This window comes from Diabrotica virgifera, chromosome 6 (assembly GCF_917563875.1).
Source record: "Diabrotica virgifera virgifera chromosome 6, PGI_DIABVI_V3a".
Classification (NCBI taxonomy): Eukaryota; Metazoa; Arthropoda; class Insecta; order Coleoptera; family Chrysomelidae; genus Diabrotica; species Diabrotica virgifera.
Window position 1 is genome coordinate 147,904,664 of NC_065448.1, and position 23,973 is coordinate 147,928,636.

The 23,973-nt window shown below is 34.8% G+C and overlaps 1 protein-coding gene across 7 annotated transcripts in view; it reads left to right on the top strand.

The window, feature by feature from the left end:
* The window catches only part of LOC114339223 (epidermal growth factor receptor substrate 15-like 1), a 190,712-nt gene that overhangs the window by 145,419 nt on the left and 21,320 nt on the right, over positions 1 to 23,973 (top strand). For all 7 annotated transcript variants that reach the window (XM_050654104.1, XM_050654107.1, XM_050654105.1 and 4 more), the window contains 5 exons: positions 147 to 326; positions 2,421 to 2,499; positions 2,724 to 2,788; positions 2,845 to 2,952; positions 8,352 to 8,606. In XM_050654104.1, coding sequence (XP_050510061.1) covers positions 147 to 326; positions 2,421 to 2,499; positions 2,724 to 2,788; positions 2,845 to 2,952; positions 8,352 to 8,606 — 687 coding nt within the window. The remainder of the gene's footprint in view (positions 1 to 146; positions 327 to 2,420; positions 2,500 to 2,723; positions 2,789 to 2,844; positions 2,953 to 8,351; positions 8,607 to 23,973) is intronic.

Consider the following 23,973-nt stretch of genomic DNA (forward strand, 5'->3'; position numbering starts at 1 on the left):
CAAAGTTGTCATTTCATTCATGGGTAATGTCTAAACCTCAAATTAACGCACATTATACATACAGTAAGATGTCATACGTTGAAATATTTGCAAGTTAAACTAAAACTATGACAGTACAAAGTAAGTAAGATTTCTTTCAATTGTAGGCCAAAGCATTGATAACACAATTACAAGAACAAACCAGGCAAATGAATGATGCAATTGTAGCCTGTGATTCTTCAATCGAAAGCAGCGATGTTTCACAGGTAACAGACGCTGCTTTAAGAATAAAACCTGAATTTAGAAATTCCGAATACAAAAAGGTTTTAAACGAAGAAAAGACTCAGGTAAGAACTAATTGTAAGTTTTTTTATTCTTATACTTTAATACATCAATTATGATTTCAATAACTGTATCATAAGGAGCTTCATTACGATACATATTTTTAATAGAATCGCGACATGACGTTCTGACTGGAATGTGGCACATGCGCAATGAGCAATGTCAAGTCAAATGTATAGGGAATTTGAAAATTTAACCTCAAATTCATTTTCATAATAATTCTGGCTTTGATACATAGTGTTACAACTTTGTAACATATCGAAAAGAATATTTCTTTGTTTATACGGTCTTAATATTATAATTTATCGCATCTTCGACTACTTTATACACGTGTTCGGACATCTGCCCTTTGCAGCTTCCAATTAACTGGAATATGAGAAAAGTCATTAAATTACTAATCCATTGGAGTTCTCCGTATTTCCGTTGACTGTCGCAAACCTTTTGACTTGGAAATCTTTACGTTTTCAGCATCCATGAAACAATTTATAGTCGAAATTCACCGTATGTGGATTAACATAGCTCGCAGTAGAAACACAATCTCAGTTCGGTATTATTGCATTTATGTTCTTCAACTCTCTGAAAGCTCTTTGTGGTACCACATCGCCCTAAAAGTTTTTATTTGCTTAAAATTTAAATTAGACACGCACAAAAATTAATTATTGATTTCCTCCTCGTTGTAAAAGTCTAAAGAAGCCGATTTCTTATGCTGTTTAGTTAGTCAGTTTAGTTAGATATCAATTGCAGAGTTAGTCAGACGCATTTAGCACAACTACCGATGTAGTCTCCCGAGTGTCAAGCAATCTCAATTCACAATTCTTTCGATATTCTCGTACGTCCATAGTTTGGACAATCTCACGTTTATTACGCGAATTATTCTTGATTCTTTCACTACCACTATCACGTTCAAGTTTGATACTGAAAACGCGGTCCACGTTTACTCATGTTTTGCTAAGACATAGCAAAGTTGTGTATTAAATTTTCGTAATCGTTATTATTGTACACTGCCTGTGTTATAAAATAAACATTTATCTCTATTTATTATTCATTTCAACACCAATTTATACCTTGCTTCGACTCGACAAAGATAATCAGAGTCTTCGTATACTGGGGAACCTAGAAACCTAGACTGGTTCCCGTCTTATGTGAAGAACAAGATACATTCGCCAATAGGTCTGGATCCCGCGTATGAAAAAAAAGTTGATTAATAGCAAGCTGAAAATTTGTTAATAGCTTAAGGGTGTCTAGTCGGATAAACTTTGATATATGAGAACACTGGAACAGGGGCAGTTTTAATTGTGGAACAGGTTAAAAATTTGGAACGGTCAGACCACGAAAACGGCACATTTATTTTGTCCGACAGAACAGACTTAAACTCTCCGAACAGAGATTAAACTGTCATGCAAAAATCAGACTGCTATTTATCACCTGTCATTTCACATATTCTACATGTTCCACTCATTAAAACGCCCATTTGGTGATAAATAGCAGTCTGATTTTTGCATGAGAGTTTAATCTCTGTTCGGAGAGTTTAAGTCTGTTCTGTCGGACAAAATACATGTGCCGTTTTAGTGGTCTGACCGTTCCAAATGTTTAACCTGTTCCACAATTAAAACTTCCCCTGTTCCAGTGTTCCCATATATCAAAGTTCGTCCGACTAGACGCCCTTAATCTATTAACAAATTTTCAGCTTGCTAAATCAACTTTTTTTTCATACGCGGGATCCAGACCTACAAGTCAGTTTACCAACTGGTGAAGCGTTCCAAACAACATAGGGATATTGAAAATTTAACCCCAAATTAATTTTAATAATAATCATAATATTCAAAATATAAATGTATCAACAAAATAAGTAATTTATTCATATAACTACTCGGTTTGTTTGTGTTATAAAATAATACACTTTAATATATTTTTTGTTGTGAATGATCATAGAAAAAATCATGTATACAACTTGCGTTTAATTATCATTATGATGCTCGTATTCTATACGAAACTCGCGGCTCGCTTCGTATCCGTCATACTTGTACCATCGTTAAATGGTCGTTGCATGATATACTATTACTATTTGATTTGCATTTATTTATCTTACATTTTTTTAGAACGGATTTGGGGAAGATCCCTTCAGTAATCAAAATGGACATACCTCTTCTGGATTTGATGACGATCCTTTCCAAAACGGTAAGATTTTATAGTTTGTTTTTATAACTATGTTTTTAATAACCCTTTTTATGATAAAGGGCCTTTTCACTAATAGTACGTTAAAGAAATAAAACTTTCTCCACGTGGATGCAATTCTTTTTTCTGCGCTCTTTCCATATTTTCCTACTTTTGTCATTATCTCCATTTCGTCCAGAATTAATAGTAGTTCACCCTTGAATAATAATTATTTTATATTGTTTCAGATCCATTTAAGAACAAAGATGCCTTCTCCAATGATCAGTTTTCGACGAAGTTTCCAGATACAAATGTAAGAAACTAAATTTTGTTGTGATAGGCAAATATTTATTTTATTTTGCTTTTTAGAATGGCTTTTCATCTGATCCATTTGGAAGTTCATTTACATCAAATAGTGGGCAGCCAGATCCATTCAATGCGTTTGATGGTTCACAAAATAAAGCTGCACCAACAGAGGTACTTAATTACTCGTTATCTGATGAGAATACCTTAAAAAATTATCTGCTGAGAATATTTTTAACTTTCCTATCCTTGTGAGATCGGTATTCACCTGAGGGACCGCAGGCGTTTGGATTTGATAAGCGTCTCTTTGTAAAGACAGTGAAGTCGACTTTACTAAGTAACAATACACTTACTCAATACACACACACTACACATTACTCATTACTAATTACGTGGCTAAAGGTTCCAAACCAAGAACAGAAAGCAAAAAAATTTAAACTATTTAATGAATATAAATAATATACCGGCAATTTTAAAGAAACAGACTGAAATGAAAGTTGTTTATTTATTTGCTGTTTGTATTGGATAGAAGTCACAAATAATTCCCACCAATCTTATTAACAGTATCCTCAATAAGCTATAAGTATTTTGGACATAACGATATAACACGCAGCTTAATTCGCTGTTAATGTTGGAGACAGGAACGGCATAGCCATAGTCCATTCACTGATGGTAAAATATTGCAAAACCTCTAAATTTTATACAACCCCTTTGATTGACATGAAATTTAGCATACACATAGCTAATATGTCAAAGAAGAATAGTGATATTGTGCCGATATGCGCTTTTACATTGGGGTTAGTTTCACCCCTTCTTGGAAATATAAACTGTCCGGAATTTGATAAACTGACTAATTCTAAGCATCTTTTGTTCTATAGAGCTTTTTCACCAAATCAATACTTTTTGAGTTATTTGCGAGTGAATATGTTCATTTTTCAACAAAAAAAAAACACGTTTAGACGGTTTTTCGCAAATAACTCAAAAAGTAAGTATTTTATCAATAAAAATAGTGTTAGCAAAAATATAGCTGACAAAAAAGTGAAAAAAAAAACGGTGTACATACAAAATTTGTAGACCCAGTAAAAGCAGGGTTGTAGCTAATGAAAAGCAGGTTCTTTTTCGTCAAATTCCAAATCGAATATTTCAACGTGAAATAGTCAAAAAATGAAGCACTTTTTGGAAGAAATTGTTTAAAACAGCTTATTTTTGTTTTTTTTTAAGTATCTAACGTCAAAAGTAAGTAAGTTACGCTCAAAATAATATTGGCACCTTTTATTTTTTTTGCAAAAAAAATCGTTAAAATCGCCCCCTAACTAGCATCCCAAATGAAATTAATCGTTACCGCTTCACCGGTTAGTTTACTTATGTATTTTTTATATGTTCGGTAAGTTTCATCGGTTCAAATTGCTTATTTTTGAAAAGGCTGTAGTTAAAAGGACTTGAACGAGTCACATCAGGAGCGTATGCAAATTTTGAACAGCCATATCTTAACCAATTTTTGTCTTATAGGAAAACAAAACATCCAAAATATTCCGAAAAGCAAAACCTACATTTTTTACTCTTTAAGATGTTTGTCATCAATAATAATTTTTAAGCTGTTTTTGAAAAAAAAAATGAATAATCAAAATAAAGAAAAACTTACTGTAAAACCAAATTTTTTCAAAAATAAGCACTTTGAACCGATGAAACTTACAGATCATAACAATACATAATTAAAGTAACTTATGAAGCGGTAATGATTCCTTTTTTAATTATTTTTACAATTGCTTTTACCAAAAAAAGGGGCCAAATTTATTTTGAGCGTAACTTACTTTTGATGCTAGAAACTTAAAAAAAAAAAAACAAAAATAAAGGTCTTTTAAACACTTTAGAAACGTTGTAATTAGTTTTCCCTGAGAAGTGCTTCATTTTTTGGTTATTTCACGTTGAAATATTCGATTTGAAATTTTACGAATAAGAACTTACTACTCGGTCAACAGGCTGCATATATATACCGTTTTTTTTTACTATTTTATAAGCTATATTTTTACTACTACTTTTTTCGATCAAATACTTACTCTTTTTGAGTTATTTGCGAAAATCCGTCTAAAAACGTGTTTTTTTTTTTTAGAAAAATGAACATAATATGAACTGGCAAATAACTCGAAAAGTATTATTGACTTAGTGAAAAAACTCTATAGAACAAAAGTTGCTTAGAATTAGTCATTTTATCACATTCCGGATTTATTTTAACGTATGTTTTTTACCCCCGAGAATAGGCAAAAGCACACATCGGCACACTATCACTTTTTTTCTTTCGTCATGTTAGCTATGTGTATGCCAAATTTCATGTCAAGCCAAGCGGTTCTTAAAAATTAACAGCAAAAACCGTGAGTAAATAGACTACCAGCTCAATACCGAAAGGGTTCAGAATAGGAACAGAATAACACCCAGCACAAGAATCTGAAAGTGTTCTGGGCATGAACGCTCAAAACGCTGGAAATTTTTCACCTAGAAATCAGCCTAGCTCAATTAACTGAACATGGTGTAACAGGAACAGAATAAGCTTAAAACCCTGAAATTAATCGCGATATGATCAAAGTAACTCTTAACTCAAGAAGTTGAAAGTGTTTTCGACAGTAAAAGAATAATACCTGACTCCACACGTTTAAAATGTACGAAACAGTAACTGGATTACATCTAGCTCAAGCAACCGAAAATGTTTTGGGCATACATATGCACGCTCTAAACGCTGAAAATATTGCAAGGTTATTCAGCGGTTGTTATTCAGGAACCGAGTAACACCCGGCTAAATAAACTGAAAATGTAAACGCCGAAACTGAGAAAACACCGAACTTAAAAGGCTAGTGTTCGGGATAGGAGAAGAAAAACTAAAAGTGTATAATACATTCCTGCGTGTACAATATCTCGTCTTCGATTGGGATGCCCATATTGCAGCACTTTCTTCTCCACACTGAGAGCGCATCATTCAGTTGTTTTGTAGAGTATAGGTGCTATACAGCAGTCTTGCATTAGACTCTTGCTAATAGGAATTTCTCTAGTTAATTTGTTTCCAGTTTTAATTTTTACCCTCATATTTTTGTAAAGCTGTTATAGTGGTTTTATTTTTGAAGTTTAGGCACGAGGGTGAATTTTTACATTCCCTGGCGCATGCGCATACCGACAGTATGGTATTAGTCGCTACATCTTTTAAGTTATGTAGCGCAAATAAGGTGTGCGTTAAAAGAATATATTAGTGTTTTTAGTAAATATATTTATTATAATTTTTATGTCTGTGGATTTGTCTTCCTCCTTATAAGTATTATTGAAAATGTTTATTTTCAATTAATGTATCTGTCACCGTGATTGTAATTATGTCCGAGATATGATCGACGGAATACAAAAGCGGTGGTAGCTGATCGGTAGAGCATTCGCCTAGGGATCGAGAGGTCCCCTGTTCGAATTCTGACAGTTATATCCTTTTTTTTTAGTTTTTAGTATTCTTTTTGTTCTTTCTAAAATTAGTTTAATATTTAAATGCAATACAAAAAAACTGTTTAAAGTAGATAGGTATATTGATTTCGTTGAAATCATAATATGAAGTTAGATTATATTATAATAGAAGTATAACTTCTTACGTGCGTATAAAGTACACACGCATTCTTTTTTTTTTTTGTTTATTCCTTGTTTTTCCATTATGCTAGTAATTGCTGAAGAGTGAAAACATATGCTAGTAATTCCAGTAATACTTGTGGATTGTGTTTTAGTAATTCGTTCGGTATACCTTGTGGTTCGCATGCTTTTCGATTTTGTATAGTTTGTGTTGAATCTATACCGGATCAACGTCCTGTACTGTTATTTTATCGTCGTGATCGTGTTCCACTGCATATGTTGTAGTGGTGTTCATGAATTGCGGTCTTGTTTCTGTCAGCAGTTGTGAGTAATGTTCGATCCAAGATTGTTCTTCTACTAAATATATTCTACTCGCTTCTTTTCTGATGGTTCTCAGGGTTTTAACCGTAATTAACATTTTGATCTTACCATAAGGCACGTACTCACTAGGTTGGCGCTCCCTGCAACTGCTCCAATTGGTACAGCATGCGTTCCTCTACATATAAACCGCCATCGATTCGCGCACTGTTGCACGGTCCGCGAGCGCCAACGTATCCACTAGCAGGATACTGCCTGGAGCAGTTGCAGGAGCGCGGAGCGCCAAGATAGTGGATACGTTCCTATTTTTATAGTGGTCAGTTCCGCACTCCGGTCCTCTTAATATGCTTACGTGTTCTACTTGTATGTATGGACACAAGTATGTTGATTTGCTTTTTAGTTTTCCTTTTAAGTCTTTTCTACCTTCGTGTCTTCGCTACCTTCGTGTCTTCGCTACCTTGGCCTTTTTTCTTTATTTCGGTAAGAACTGTGATCTGATTTTATTTTTTTACCTTCGTATAACTTCGTATGACTTGGTTCTCCACGCGCTGAAAATGGGACAGAAACGGTATAAAGACCAGCTCAACAAAATGGAGGTGCTGTCCAAAAACACCTTGAATAATACCTGGTTCACACGCTAAAGTGTTCAGGACACGAACGGAATGTCATCAGCATAATACGGTGAAAGTGCTTAAAGCAGAATCGGATTAGACACCTCAGCTCAACATGCTATACAACTTCCGTTGACTATATGGTATTTTATCAATCTATAGTACGTGAAAACTTTACTGATTTCTGAAAAGAATGGGTACATAGGGTCGTTTTTTTTATTGACATCATACTTAGATAATGAACTTATGCTGCTATTTGCAAAAACTATGTTACAAAAAGAAAAAAATGCTGCAATCGTTCGGATATAAGTGACTCTGTAAAGATAATGAAGCTGACTTTACATAGTAACAACGCATTTACTTACACACATACACTACAAAAAATGGTTATTTCAATAATAGCCTTACACAGTTGATGTGGATAGCTACAAAAATATTGTGCTATCTACTGATTTTATTACTTTTCTTTTATTTTACATTCCCTATTTTAAACAGAAATCTACTTCACAGTTTTACAACAGTTCACTCAAAAGTGCTATCGAAATTTATGTTCAGTAGTTAATACTCGAAATGTTAAAAGTCTCACATCCTGTTCTAAACTGTAACAACTCAAAATATTAAAATTTTCAGCAGAGCGAACACAAAATTGTTGCTTTGATTATTTCATAATCTATTTTTTATTTTATTTAATATACATTTCATTTTTGTATAAATATTTTACCTGTTACAACTGGGCTAGAGAGTAAGATAGGGAAAATATTTGTTAAAAGAAAACAACAACCAAAAATGATATTTTGATTGAAATAATGCAGTTTTCCTCCAAAAATTTGATTTGCAACACTTTTCTGCATAATTCATTGTGTTGGTGGGATAAATACAAAAATGAAATTTTTTGAGTTAATACACTTTTGAACGGGATGTGCGAAGTATTTAGCAATTAATGTAACAACTTAAAACTTTTTAAAATACTGACAAATAGCAATTTTTTGATCATAAGAGAGAAATAAAAATCAACCAAATAATCATTGTAATCAAAAATTTATATTCTTCTAGTCTGACAAAGATCCATTTGGGTGCGATCCGTTTGCAGTATTACATGCTCCAACGAGAGATGGATCAGCACCCCCTCGGCCCACCAGCCCTAGTCCCGCATTACCACCTAAGAAAAGTAAGAATCCCCCACCTAGACCTGCTCCTCCTAGACCACAACCTCCGAATTTCAAAAAGGGACAACAGTCTGATGCTTTCGGCAGCGATCCATTCGGCGGCGGCGGAAGTTTCGCTGATTTTAGTAACTTCGATGCAAAGGTAGAGTCCATTTTAGTCATATTTACTTTAAAGGTGGCTGCTGTTTGCTTTAAGTATATATAGGTACACACATCGGAAAAGTCTAGGGATATTTTTAGAGTATAATAAAATTACGCGGTCATTTAATTTCAATTGAATTTTTACAGAAAGCTTTTTACAGTTGAGGAAAAAACTATAGGATTTATACTGCAGTAAATATTTTGCTAGTTTCGATTTTGTTTATGCTATAAAGTTCTTGTTTAGTAAGTGCATTGAAAATATTGTTTTTAATCATGGAACGACATCTTGTAACTTTGGATGAGATAAATAGGGCTGTAGGCCTTCTTCAATGTGGCATGCGGCAAACTAATTTAGCTGAGCATATGGGTGTCTCCCAAAGTGTTATAAGTCAATTGTGGCGACGTTTTTGTGACACTCGAAGCAAAGGATATATACTCTCCTAGAAGAAGCTTTTATATAGATGTTTACTTGTCATATATGAATAGATGTTCACGTTTACTTGTCACTTCAAAGCAGGCTTGTTGACGACAGTTGTTGCGGCCGCGGTGCGGGCTGTGGTGAGTTCGCGTAAGCTCCGTGGTCGTTGAAGGTCTATGCACCTACTCAGTGGGAACACAAAATCCTTTGCTAAAACCATTGTTTATATAGGGAGATAGTTGGTCAGCCCAATAGGTAAATATGTTTGATTCAAATTGAGACAGTCACCAGATGTACTCACAATTTCTGTCAGGGTCGCAACGTCAAAATGCATAGACACCAAGTTGGATACGATCCTATTCATATAACACCCCAACTCGCATACATAATTAAGAAAAATAAATATATAGAAGAGTAGGTATATTTAGAAATTGAATTAATGATGTCATGCTACTATACATTATATACATATATAATAGCATGACATCATTAATTCAATTTCTAAATATATTCTTCCATATATATTTATTTTTCTTAATATGTATTCGCGGTGTGCAAGTACTTGGAAGGGAATTGAGAAACGATCGTGCGCGAATAGCGGAGAAATATTGCAACTTTCTTAAATAATTTATATTGTCAATTGAAATTGTCAAATTGACGTACATTTCATATCTACTGTCATTGAAGAGTAAAAATTATATGTTGCTCCACAATATTGATATGATATGCAATTATTATATAAAGGTAAATTTAATTAATTGTATTTTGCTTGCAGTACTGCATTTTAATAACTAATTTTATTTACTACATACAATTGTTTACGTTTTAATAACATAGCCTGAATCTTATTTTTTCTTATTATTTTTTTGGACTATGGCCTTGACAATTATCCAGTGACCAGGACTAATATAATTGGCCAATATAATTAAAAGTGCGAATAAAGTTGCAGAGCGTAGAAATAGGTGTCGCTTTGCCGAACTTGCACGGTCCCAATAGCGAGTTGGGGTGTTATGAATAGGATCGTATCCAACTTGGTGTCTAGGCATTTTGAAGTTGCGACCCTGACAGAAATTGTGGGGACATCTGGTGACTGTCTCAATTTGAATCAAACAAATTTTCCTATTGGGCTGACCAACTATCCCTATATAAACAATGCTAAAACGTTACAGGGCAGTACCCTTCTACTCACGTCTATATTCATTGCTCGAAGTCCAGCCGAACGTCATCTAGGACGTGAGCGCTCTACAATTACAGCTCAAGACCGATTTTTAGTGTAACCACTAGAAGACAACCAAAAATTACAGCACCTGGATACTGTAAGAAATCGTCTCCATGAAGCCAATCTTCACAATCGAGGGTCATTGAGATGTCCACCTATATCCAGAGGCAATCGCGCTGCAAGATTAGAGTGGTGTCTTTTTTTTCTTCTTGTAGCTCCTTCTCCTATCGCAGGTTGGCTATCATCACAGCTATCCGTACCTTATTGGCGGCTGCTCTGAAAAGATCTACTAAGCTGCAATATACCACTCTTTTAAGTTTCTCAGCCAGAAAATTCTTCTACCTATGGATCTTTTATCCTTAATTTTACCTTGCATTATGAGCCTTAATATTTCATATTTCGCACCTCTGGTAATGTGGCGTAAACATTCCAGTTTTCTTGTTTTGATGTTCTTTATCACCTCGCAATTCTTTTCTAGCCTTCTTAACACTTTTGCATTTGTAACTCGTTGGATCCATGGTATTTTCAAAATCCGTCTATAGCACCACATCTCGAATGTTTCCAACTTCTTTATATTGTCTATTTTTAGTGTCCAGCTTTCCATTCCATACAACAAAGTCGAGAACACGTAGCATCTTAAGGCTCATATCCTCAGCTCCAATGGAAGGTCTCGATTAACAAACGTTTTTCCATTTTTATAAATGTTTTTCTTGAAATTTCAATGCGTGTCCTGATTTGTCTTTGATGACTTTGGTCATCAAAGCGGATTAAAGATGAGAAATCACCAGGACTTGATGAGGTGCATGGTGAAATTTTAAAGCTATTAGAGGCACAACAAATTACAGCTCTTACGAAGTTATTCAACAACATATACGAGACTGGTTACTTACCAAAAGACTGGCTACTATCAATATTCATTCCACTTCCCAAAAAAGCCAACGCTAGAAAATGTGAAGAACATAGATTAATTAGTTTGATGAGCCATGTACTTAAAGTACTCCTTACTATCATTCACTCGCGCATATACACCAAATTAGAAGAACAGCTGAGTGAAGTTCAATTTGGATTCAGATCAGGACTCGGAACGAGGGAAGCACTTTTCAGCTTGCAAGTTCTAATACAGAGAGCCAGGGATGTCAATTGCGATGTGTATGCATGTTTCATAGATTTCGAGAAGGCATTTGATAAAGTCCCACATGGAAAACTAATCGATATCCTAAAAACATCAGGACTCGATGGTAAGGATATAAGACTCGTTTCAAACTTATATCTCCAACAAAAAGCAACAGTTCGATTCGAAAATGAACTGTCCGAAATCTTCACGGTTGAAAAAGGAGTCAGGCAGGGTTGGATACTGTCACCAACATTATTTAACATATACTCTGAAAACATCTTTAGAGAGGCCTTGGACGAATCAGAAGATGGTATTGCAGTAAATGGACAACTTATAAATAATATTAGATATGCAGACGATACAGTATTGCTGGCGGATAGTGCGCAGGGGCTCCAAAGGATCATGGATAATGTTGTAGAAGCATGTAACAAATACGGCCTAAAACTAAACTGTAAGAAGACAAAAATAATGATCATTAGTAAAAACACCAACATAAACGCCCAAATTACAGTAAACAATACACCTCTAGAGAGAGTACAGAAAATATGCTACCTGGGCTGCAACATTAAGGATACTTGGGATCATAGCTACGAAATAAAAACTCGTATTGAAAAAGCCAGAAGCTCTTTTAACAGTCTTAAGAAAATTCTCTGCAACTTGTCTTTAAGTATCAATATACGCATAAGAATTCTTAGATGTTACGTCTTTAGTGTCCTCCTATACGGAGTTGAAAGCTGGAGCCTGACAGAAGATGCCATATCGTATGTTGCCTGACGTATGTTGAGGGTCTCATATATACACCACACAACTAATATAACTATTCTCCAGAGGCTAGGAAAAGACAAAGAAATAATTAACACCGTAAAGAACAGAAAATTGGCTTACTTCGGCCACATTATGCGTAATGAAAAATACCGACTGCTGCAGTTGATTCTACAAGGCAAGGTTGAGGGCAGGAGAGGCCCTGGACGTAGACGTATATCCTGGCTGGCCAATCTTAGGAAGTGGACTGGTCTAACGTCAAATGATCTATTTCGAGCTGCCGTAAATAGAATAAGATGGGTCAATGTGGTCGCCAACATCTCCAGAAGATAGGCACTTTTAGAAGAAGAAGACTTTGGTCATTGTTTTCATTATTATATACAGGTTCCCAGATATCTGTAGTTATTCACTCTACTTGTTTTCCCTCGATATCTAGCCTTCCTACTGTATGTTGATTAGAAATAATCATGAACTTTCTTAACGTTAATTTGTAGTCCATATTTTATACTGATTTGATGTAATCTATTTACTAATCGTTGCAATGCTTCTAGACTGTCTGCAAAAAGAGTGTTGTCAAGAATATCAAAACTGGGATGCAAATGATTGGGCTACAGTTTATCTCTTCGGCGAATCTAGATTTAGATTTCATCCCGATTCTTGTCGAGTAAAAGTGTGCTTAAGAAGGATCTTATTAATACTTTTAAAAGAAAGATTGTAACGGGCAGTACTTTCAAGACGACGCGACAGACTCAGTAAAACACAAGTTAAAAATAAAGTAAATATATTAAATATAATTATATACAGTTTAAAACAAATAAAATAAAATATAATTCCGTCTTCTGCAAAGGAAAAACAATATTAAACTTTCTTACAGTTATCCGATCATAATAGCAACATTAAAATAATACGATAAACAGTTTATTTATATACAACAATATCTCTACGTTAAATCAACATAACCCTATATTCCGATCCGGAGATCATTCCTCGCTACTACCGCACACTGCGATAACGATCATGGCAAGACTCCACGTCACTACTGTGGCGTCCGCCTAGGCATAGTCCCACCTCACAAACAGTGCATCTTTGTCAAGCCAGCTAAAGCTCGTTCAATACGCGAGCAGCAGCTGTTGAGCCATGGTTAGTTCAATTCGCTAGCCACGACTGATTTTCTCATTCTCCTAGCTCGCCTTAAATATGCTCTCGATGCCCTCTCCTTCGGTTTCCCCCAGCGATGCTATGCGCCAACGCCGACACTCCTTCGGTCGTCTCGGGTAAAGCAGCTCATCGCTTGGCGAGGTATCATATCGTTACAAGATATTAATGAGGATACTGGGACCCATTTGTGACAGTGGTATATGGAGAATAAGGTTCAACCACGAGTTGTACCAATATTACAGAGAACCTTCTATAGCAAATTATGCAAGAATACAAATATTGCGCTGGGCAGGAATGGATACCGACAGAACACCTAGTAGAACGCTTAGCGTTAGAACACCTAGTAGAACTATGGTGGGACGTCGGTCAGTAGGAAGACCAAGGAAGAGGTAGATAGACGAAGTGAGAACAGATGCTAAAGAGATATTGAGGGTGGACAACTAGAGGAGAGCAGCCAGAGACAGAGATACTTGGAGGCGGATGCTGGGGGAGGCTAGGGTCTCTCCTATGGCTGTAGCGCCATAGGAGAGACAGAAGAGTGTGGAGACGATCTAGAGATGTAGAACGCTTAAAACATGTCCAGGACGTTTACACATACAGAGGTGGTACAGTAATAATGGTATGGAGTGGAATAATAGTCGGTGGCAGAACAAACCTCGTTTTTCCAAACCGCTTCGTTACAGCTCAGTAGTACCTCAACAACCTATCGTTCGTCCGTTTGCTGAGGCGGTTTGTCAAAACTTGCACCTCGTGCATGATAATTCTCGTAAACATATCGCACGCCCAGTGACAGACTGGCTTACCTGGTGAAAGTATTGATGTTGCCTTGGCGAGCATAATCCCACGACCTGAATCCCATCGAGCATGTATAGGACATGCTTCGACAAAGAATTACTCCACATATGGGTAACATATACACGCTGTTTCGATTCCAAGAGTGTCTAATAGACGAATGTACTTCAACAAGATATCGAAAATCTCATTTTGTCTATAAACGGCAGATTAAGTAATTAATTTTGTTTTTTTTTTATTACGACCATATTTTATGATGATCTTATTTGTTTTAATTGCACTTCTCGATATTTTTGACATTTCTGAAAGGCATTTTCATTATTTTTGACATTTCAACAAATTTTGTTGTATATTAATAGTATATTATTCAACGAGCATGTAATGACGGCTATTACTCACAATGATGAAGTTTGCGACACGAGCCGTAGGCGAGTATCGTAATTCATCAGAGTGAGTAAAAGCCATTACATGCGATTAGAATACTATACTTTTTCTACGACCTTTTTTTATTTTAATTAGTAAAAATATACTCGAATAAACTACTCGATATTTAAATTATAATAATTTACAAAAATTCCTAAATGCTGTTTACCCCTAATACGTGGCTGAATAATTGGTTGCCTACTATTACCAAATTCTTATGTATTGTAAAAATACAACAAGAAATGGTCAATCCAAGTTCTAGTCGTTTCAGAAAAATTATAAGCATAAGTTTGTACCTACCGTCAATGAATCTAATAAATAGCAATTGGCTAGTATCGGTGGACGTATTTCATTAAAGTTATAATGTATATTTACATTTACCTATATATAATATAGTAATATAACTATATATACAATATGTTATAACATATTTAACACAATTGGTTTAAAAAATAAACACAATATTAGTTAATTCCAATTAACACAAACAAAATGCGCTAATGTCACTGTCACTAAAATAAATTAATGATATACGTCAAAATTTTTAGTAAACAAGATATAAACGTAAAAAATATACTGACATTGTTACAGTTAAAATTCCTTTAAAAATTTTTCGAAGATAATTATTGATATAAATTACAATAATTATTGTATTAAATAAACAAGTTTAAGTAATTTTATTTGCAGTTTATATACGATTAGTATTAAAAGTGGCATGCGCCACTTGCATCTAACTTCAGCCCGTGAGTAATGACCCGGGAGTAACTTCAGCCCGTGAGTAATGAAATATTACTCACGGGTAAAGTAATGGGTGCTATTATCTATGAAAAATTAACGAATAATGAGCATGTTATTAAACGGTCGTAGAAAAATACTACTAATCACTACAAATCGATTATTATCAAATAATAAATTTTATCAGAAATATAGAAATTACGTCACTTTCTAAAAATATCCCTAGACTTTTCCGATGTATGTAATTGGTATTGTAACACATTAATTAAAAATAATCATTTTTGAAATAGACTGCCTTACAATGAATCCCCGGTACCTTCATATTTTGTATCTTTAACGCTAATAATAATATTTAAATAAAAAATTTGTAGATAATAAAAAAACTCACATTCACTGCGATTACCAACATAAGGGCATACGAGGAAGAAATAGATAGTAACCTACAAAAAGACGTGAAATATGAAACCAATATTGAACACCTTAACGAAATGTTAGTGGGTGCCATAAAGAAGGCACAGAAGAAGTACCAAGTCAAGCAAACAAGGAAAAATGAAAAACTAACTGAATATAGAAGAATCCCAATGCAAAAATGAAGGGAAATGAAATATAAGCACACAACGAACTTTGCAGAGCTAGGAAAGTTAAACAAAATTATTTCAAAAGCCGTTGGGAAAGACATAAGGAACTTTAGCACTAAAGAAACAACTAATATCATAAAACATAAAAGCCTAAAAGTTCTAAAACGATAGTTGAAGACAGAAACTAGGAATATCGTTAAAAAATAAACAAACATATCTGAACAACAAGAAATCCTGTCACATTATATAATGGTCGTGACACTCACATTACAGAGGTAGAAATTCCAGCAAAACAAAATCAAGAACAAGAGGAATTTCCAGATGTAACAAAAAGATAATTAAATACGCGTCAAAAGGTATGAAGAACAACAAAACACATGGAGAGGATGACATTGTAAGTGAAATGATAAAACTAAGAGGCGAATGCGTAATAAAAGCTTTAAAAACTCTTTATAGTGCCTGACTCTTTGAAGAAATGACACCAAAAAAATTGGAATACTACCGTTATGATAATATTGCATAAAAAAGGAGATGTAACAGAAATTGGAAACTACAGACCTATCAGCTTGTTATCTCATTATACAGTGCGCTGGAATAAGTGTTACCCTCCCTTACTAACTTATTTATTTTTAGCACATAATCAAAACGCTCGGGCAGGTCGATTTTTTAAATAATCAGTATATTGTAGCATCAATGTTTCGAACTTTACGCGGTCCCTCTTCAGGTGACAGTGATAACTATGATTTCTTTTAAATGGGAAAGTACATCACGTGACACCTCATTTAAAAGCTTTTGAAAGACTGATTACAAGAATGTATAATACTTTAATCCTTTTTAAGACCGTAGGCGCAAAATTTCGGTCGAATTATTTTGAAATGTATTCATTTTTTTTTTCGAATCCTGAGAAAACTAATAAGTATTTTTGAAAAATTTAAACGCAGAATGAAATATTACAGTATTATCGAGGGTCAAAAGTGCCTGGGAACTTCTATAATGATTATTTAATAAGTCACAGGGGTGAAAAAAAAAAAAGAAAATTTAGTCGGATTTTGAATTTCAAATATATCATTTAAAAGAAATTTTTGTTTATTCTAAGGGACTTTCAGCCCTCGGTAATAATGTAATCTTTTATTCTGCGTTTAAATTTTTCAAAAATACTTATTAGTTTTCTCAGGATTAGAAAAAATGAATGCGTTTAAAAACAATTCGATCGAAATTTTGCGCCTACGCTCTTAAAAAGGATTAAAGTATTATACATTTTTGTAATCAGTATTTCAAACGCTTTTAATTGAGCTATCAAATGATGTACTTTCCCATTAAAAAAAATCAAAGTTATGCCTGTCACCTGAAGAGGGATCGCGTAAAGTTCGAAACATTGATGTTATAATATACTTTGATTATTTTAAAAATCTACCTGTCCGAGCGTTTTGCTTATGTGCTAGAAATAAATAAGTTATTAAGGGGGGAGGTAACACTTATTCCAGCGCACTGAATAAGCTCTTTATGAGAATAATTACTAACAGACTGGGGCCTAAGCTAGATTTTCACCAACCACTAGAGCAAGGCGGATTTAGGAGTGGCTTTGGAACAAAGGACCACCTACAAGTAATAACATCGTTAATAGAGAAAGGTATAGAATTCAATAAGCCATTGATATTAATATTTGTAGACTTTGAGAAAGCATTTAACTCAGTCTGTGAGAGCTCCATCAGAGCTCTTACAGAGTTTAGTGTTGATCATAGGTACACAACTCTTCTTCGGAATATATAATATATAATAGAGCAAGAGGTTCAGTGAGAACGTACTATGACGACACAAACACATTTCCCTTGAGAAGGGTGATAGGCATGGAGACACAATCTCTCCTAAACTATACACCGCTTTATATTGGAGAGAATAATTAGGAAAATATTGGAGTCAAGATAAATGGGGAGTTTCTAAACAACTTGGGGTTTGCACACGATAGAGTCCTTGTTGCAGACCGAGTAGATCATGCCTGTCAACTTCTTCAAGACCTTCAGACCTCTTGTGCACGAGTTGGAACTTAAAATTAAGGGTGATTCCATTTCAAATCACTCAATTTTGGAGCAAAAAAATTTTGGATCTCCGATTTGTCTGAAAATTGGTATGTAGCTTTAAGATATTTAAGGTCAAAAAATCTTCTTTTTTTCTCAAAATATTATTTTATGCGATTTTACAGTGATTTGGTGTTTATTTAAACAAATTTGCATTTTCTATCGTAAAGTATCAATGGAAAACATAACATTTTAATAGAAGGGACTCAAAAATGTCATTATGTGACATTATAACAAGTTACTTTGATTCAAAACAAGTTTTTGACCAAATTTTATAGTGTAGAAAACGTTAAAATACCGTTTTTTACATTTTTCTCCATTCTCAAAATACATCATAATCGATTTGGCTAAAAATTTGCCCACAGATAGCCAAAACATAGGACTTTAAGTGGTGAGAAGGATTTGAATTATATTACAATACCAAAAAAGTTACATGCAATATCATAGTCAAAAATATAGGCGTCTACTGTAAGTAAAATTAACACGAAAATATCGACCTCACGACAAAAATTGTTAAAAAGAAATTGTAAATACGATTTATTTGGAACAATTTCAGTTTCTACCATTTTTGTCGAAAAGTTAAAAATGGCGGAGATATTGAGCAAAACAGGTTCTCCTTTAAAATCAAGATGGCGGCTAACGTAACGGAGGAATTCATTCGTGATTTTAAATTTAGGCTACTATTGACTCCCCTAAAGAGTAGAAAAATAAAATTTTGGGCAGCTCGGCATGCAAAATCAAATGCTATTCCGACTGGACTAATATACTTTTGAGTCTGATATTACTACATGTAACTTTTTTGGTATTGTAATATAATTCAAATCCTTCTAACTACTTAAGTCCTATGTTTTGGCTAGCTGTGGGCAAATTTTCAGCCAAATCGATGATGATGTATTTTGGGAATGGAGAAAAATGTAAAAAACGGTATTTTAACGTTTTCTACACTATAAAATTTGATCAAAACCTTGTTTTGAATCAAAATAACTTGTTATAATGCCATATAATGACATTTTTGAGTCCCTTCTATTAAAATAATATGTTTTTCATTGATACTTTGCGACAGAAAATGCAAATTTGTTTAAATAAACACCAAATCACTGTAAAATAGCATAAAATAACATTTTGAGAAAAAAAGAAGAAGCTATATACCAATTTTCAGACAAATAGGAGATCCAAAATTTTTTGCCTTAGTGATTTGACATGGAATGTACCTAACTTTTCCAAAACACAATACATGACTAAACAATAATTCATGTTTTTTTGTTGTTTTAAATTTGTTTTTAATTTTACATTTTAAATTACAATTAATTTTTAAGTGTCCGGTTTCCTTTTGTTCAGCAGTTTATTTTAAAATCATTCTCAACTCCTTCCAAAATTCTGGTTTGTTCACGCTTACATTCACTAATCATAAATTAAAATGAAATTTTTAACGAAAAGAAAAGAATAAAAATGAAACGTAGAAACACGATTACCACTTTGAAAAAACAAGACATAAAAAGATTAATTTTGATTATAGCCTACCTTCTTATAAAGAATGCACGCTTGGAAAATTATAAGATATGTAAGTCATGATTAATTGAGCTGTCACGGATAAAAATATTGCAACGTATTTACGTTACCAATAATTTCAATATTTCTCCTATTATATATCGAATATTGAATAATCATGTTATGTCCTCTTAAGTTTTGTAAATTTAACTTAACTATTTTCCGATATCCATGTTATTATACGAAATGGAAGCTTTGACACTGAGGAAAGATAGTCACAAATGCCGAGATAATAAGAAGAATAGGAAAATAAAGGGAATTTATAATATGAAGATAAATAACTTTCTTCAAATTATAATACATCTGCGAATACAAGTAAAAAACCGTTGATTGAAGGTTATCCAATTTTACCCATTTTATCCATGAAGCGGCATTCAAGATAATGGGTTCACGTCCATAATCTAAACAAAAAATATGTATATCTACATATTAATATTCGAAAGACGTGCTCTATACAAAAAAAATAAGTTTAAATGGCAGTGAATGTAGAACCTTCCTTGTAGCAAACTATGAACCAAGTTTTCTTCCAAGTTTTGAGGATTTAGTGCAGAAGAACAATGACAGTGGTATTTTATCGGCCTGCAAAACTTTACTTCTGAGAATGGTGTATAATTAAACATACAGGATATTTCACATGTACCGCACATTCGCTAGATGCATTTTGTATAAGGTTTATTAGTTTGATAAGATCAAAAACGTATATGTGTTACCGGCCAAACCCGATTTCATAACAAACTAGTTTTGGCCTAGGCCAAACTAGTTTGTCCTAAGCGAGTCAGGATAAAGTAGTATGGCCTAGGCCAAACTAGTTTGTCCTATCGCTCGTAGGCCAAACTAGTTTGTCCTAGGCCAAACTAGTTTATCCTGATATAAATAGACACACTTCAGGCCAAACTAATTTGGCCTAGGCCAAACTAGTTTATCCTGATATAATAAAGATCACACTTCAGGATAAACTAGTACGGCCTAGTCTAAACCAATTTAGCCGAGTCGAAAGTAATTTAGCGAACATGTAAGGACTTTTGCATGCGGGAAATTCCCAAATCACGTCCCAACAGGGATGACAAAAAAAATTATATATCGATATATTGTATCAAATGATACATCGAATGAAGATATTGATACATGCTATAAATCAATATATTCTTGTATAATTAAATAATATAAAAAATAATAAATAAAAGGATGAGGTTTTCTCCAAAAATTAAAAGAAAAGATACACTTACGAATAAAATCTAGTACGAATTAATATTTTTTTCACCAATTTTGAAAAAATGTGAAAACGTTTAATTATCCACGTCCGTCTGTCCGTCCGTCTGTCTGTCTGTCCGTGAACTCAACTCCTCCGTCATTATACCAGGTAGAATGACAAACAGAATCAAATCATTTAAATAATATTTTAGTAAAATCTATACTGAGCGACTTTGTGGATTACACAGTAATTTATACAGACGGTTCTAAAAATCAAACAGGAGTAGGATGTGCTATGTATGTGCAAAATACCTATCAACATAATAATTACAAATTATCTAGTATTAGTAGTATTTTTACAGCTGAGATTATAGCCATCGAAAAAGCTCTAGAATGGATCAAAGAGAATAATATTGAAAAAGCTGTGATAATAACAGACTCCAGATCTGCAATATATGCAATTGAAAATACTGATTTTAGTTCATACAAAAATTTTATGTAATATAAAAAATAATTTGTCTAAAGTGGAAGTAGTATTTATATGGGCAAAAGGGCATGCCGGTATACTGGGTAATGAGAAAGTGGATGAGTTGGCCAAAGATGCAATAAAAAAGGTGAGATACTAACTCACATCTTATCGACAGATGCAATAAATGACGTCAAAGTTAGAATAAATAAAATATGGAAAAAAGAATGGAAAAATATTACAAGCATGTCAAAAAATTTATATTTTTCTTTACATCAAGAACTTCCTCCGCCACCTGAATACATATTTAAATATAACCTGCCAAAGCAAGATATTTCTACTATCGTCAGATTAAAAACTCGACACGGGAAATATGAGGCACATCTGCACAAATTAGGAATAATTAATTCATCAGTATGTTTTTGTGATAATGTTTCGATTAGAGATTTAAACCATATTTTCTTGGAATGCAAAATTAACGAGAGATATATAAATCAATTATATTACAATTTACGACAAACACAAGTTCATTTTCCAATTAGTTTAGAATATCTACTAAGTTGTCATAAAATGGAAATATTTAAATTACTCATAAACTACTTGAAAGAAACAAATATAATCATTTAAGTGAAATACGTATAAATATAACAAAACTAATAAATTGAGGTAAAAATAAAATACAAATCTGTGGCTAACGGACTCGCATCCAAGCCATTTTTTCACACACACACACACACACACACACACACACACACACACACACACACACACACACACACACACACACACACACACACACACACACACACACACACACACACACACACACACACACACACACACACACACACACACACACACACACACACACACACACACACACACACACACACACACACACACACACACACACACACACACACACACACACACACACACACACACACACACACACACACACACACACACACACACACACACACACACACACACACACACACACACACACACACACACACACACACACACACACACACACACACACACACACACACACACACACACACACACACACACACACACACACACACACACACACACACACACACACACACACACACACACACACACACACACACACACACACACACACACACACACACACACACACACACACACACACACACACACACACACACACACACACACACACACACACACACACACACACACACACACACACACACACACACACACACACACACACACACACACACACACACACACACACACACACACACACACACACACACACACACACACACACACACACACACACACACACACACACACACACACACACACACACACACACACACACACACACACACACACACACACACACACACACACACACACACACACACACACACACACACACACACACACACACACACACACACACACACACACACACACACACACACACACACACACACACACACACACACACACACACACACACACACACACACACACACACACACACACACACACACACACACACACACACACACACACACACACACACACACACACACACACACACACACACACACACACACACACACACACACACACACACACACACACACACACACACACACACACACACACACACACACACACACACACACACACACACACACACACACACACACACACACACACACACACACACACACACACACACACACACACACACACACACACACACACACACACACACACACACACACACACACACACACACACACACACACACACACACACACACACACACACACACACACACACACACACACACACACACACACACACACACACACACACACACACACACACACACACACACACACACACACACACACACACACACACACACACACACACACACACACACACACACACACACACACACACACACACACACACACACACACACACACACACACACACACACACACACACACACACACACACACACACACACACACACACACACACACACACACACACACACACACACACACACACACACACACACACACACACACACACACACACACACACACACACACACACACACACACACACACACACACACACACACACACACACACACACACACACACACACACACACGACAAATGAGGTGTCAAATGAAAGCTTATAATCCAAGGATGGTACTAAAGGTGAGAAATTTGACCTAGGCTGTCTGTCCGTCCGACCGCGAATATAACTCAATATTATTGTTTGTTTGTTACGAATAATTATAATTTTAATAAAAATGATTATTTTTCCAAGAACAAAGTATTTTATTTATTATCTATATTAAGCCGTACTAGTTCGCTGAATTACTTTCTTCTTCTTGGCTTTTTTCCATTATGAGTTTGCCGTTTTCGTCTTCCATAGCACTCTATTCTCCCAGTCGCCATTTCTGAGGTCTCTATTTCCTATGTAAGTTTTCCATCTCACAGCAGGTCTTCCTCTCCGTCTTTCTCCCCGCGGGTCCCAGTCCAAAAATCTTTTCGGCCACCTGTGCTCCGGCATTCTTTGTACATACCCGTACCATTTCAGGGCTCTACTTTTACTACCACAACTATTTTGTAATTGAGCATTCTACTTCTATTCTGTTTCATATTTCCTCTGTTCTTATTTTATCCTACCTGGTAATTTGTAGACACCTTCTCATAAACTCCAATTCAACTGTTCGTATTTTATTTCGTATTATTGTTGTCACTGGCCATTCTTCCGCTCTTGTAGGGTAATATTCAGCACTATGCCCTGAAGAATCCTTTTTGTTTTTTTTTTAGTTAGAGTTTTTTT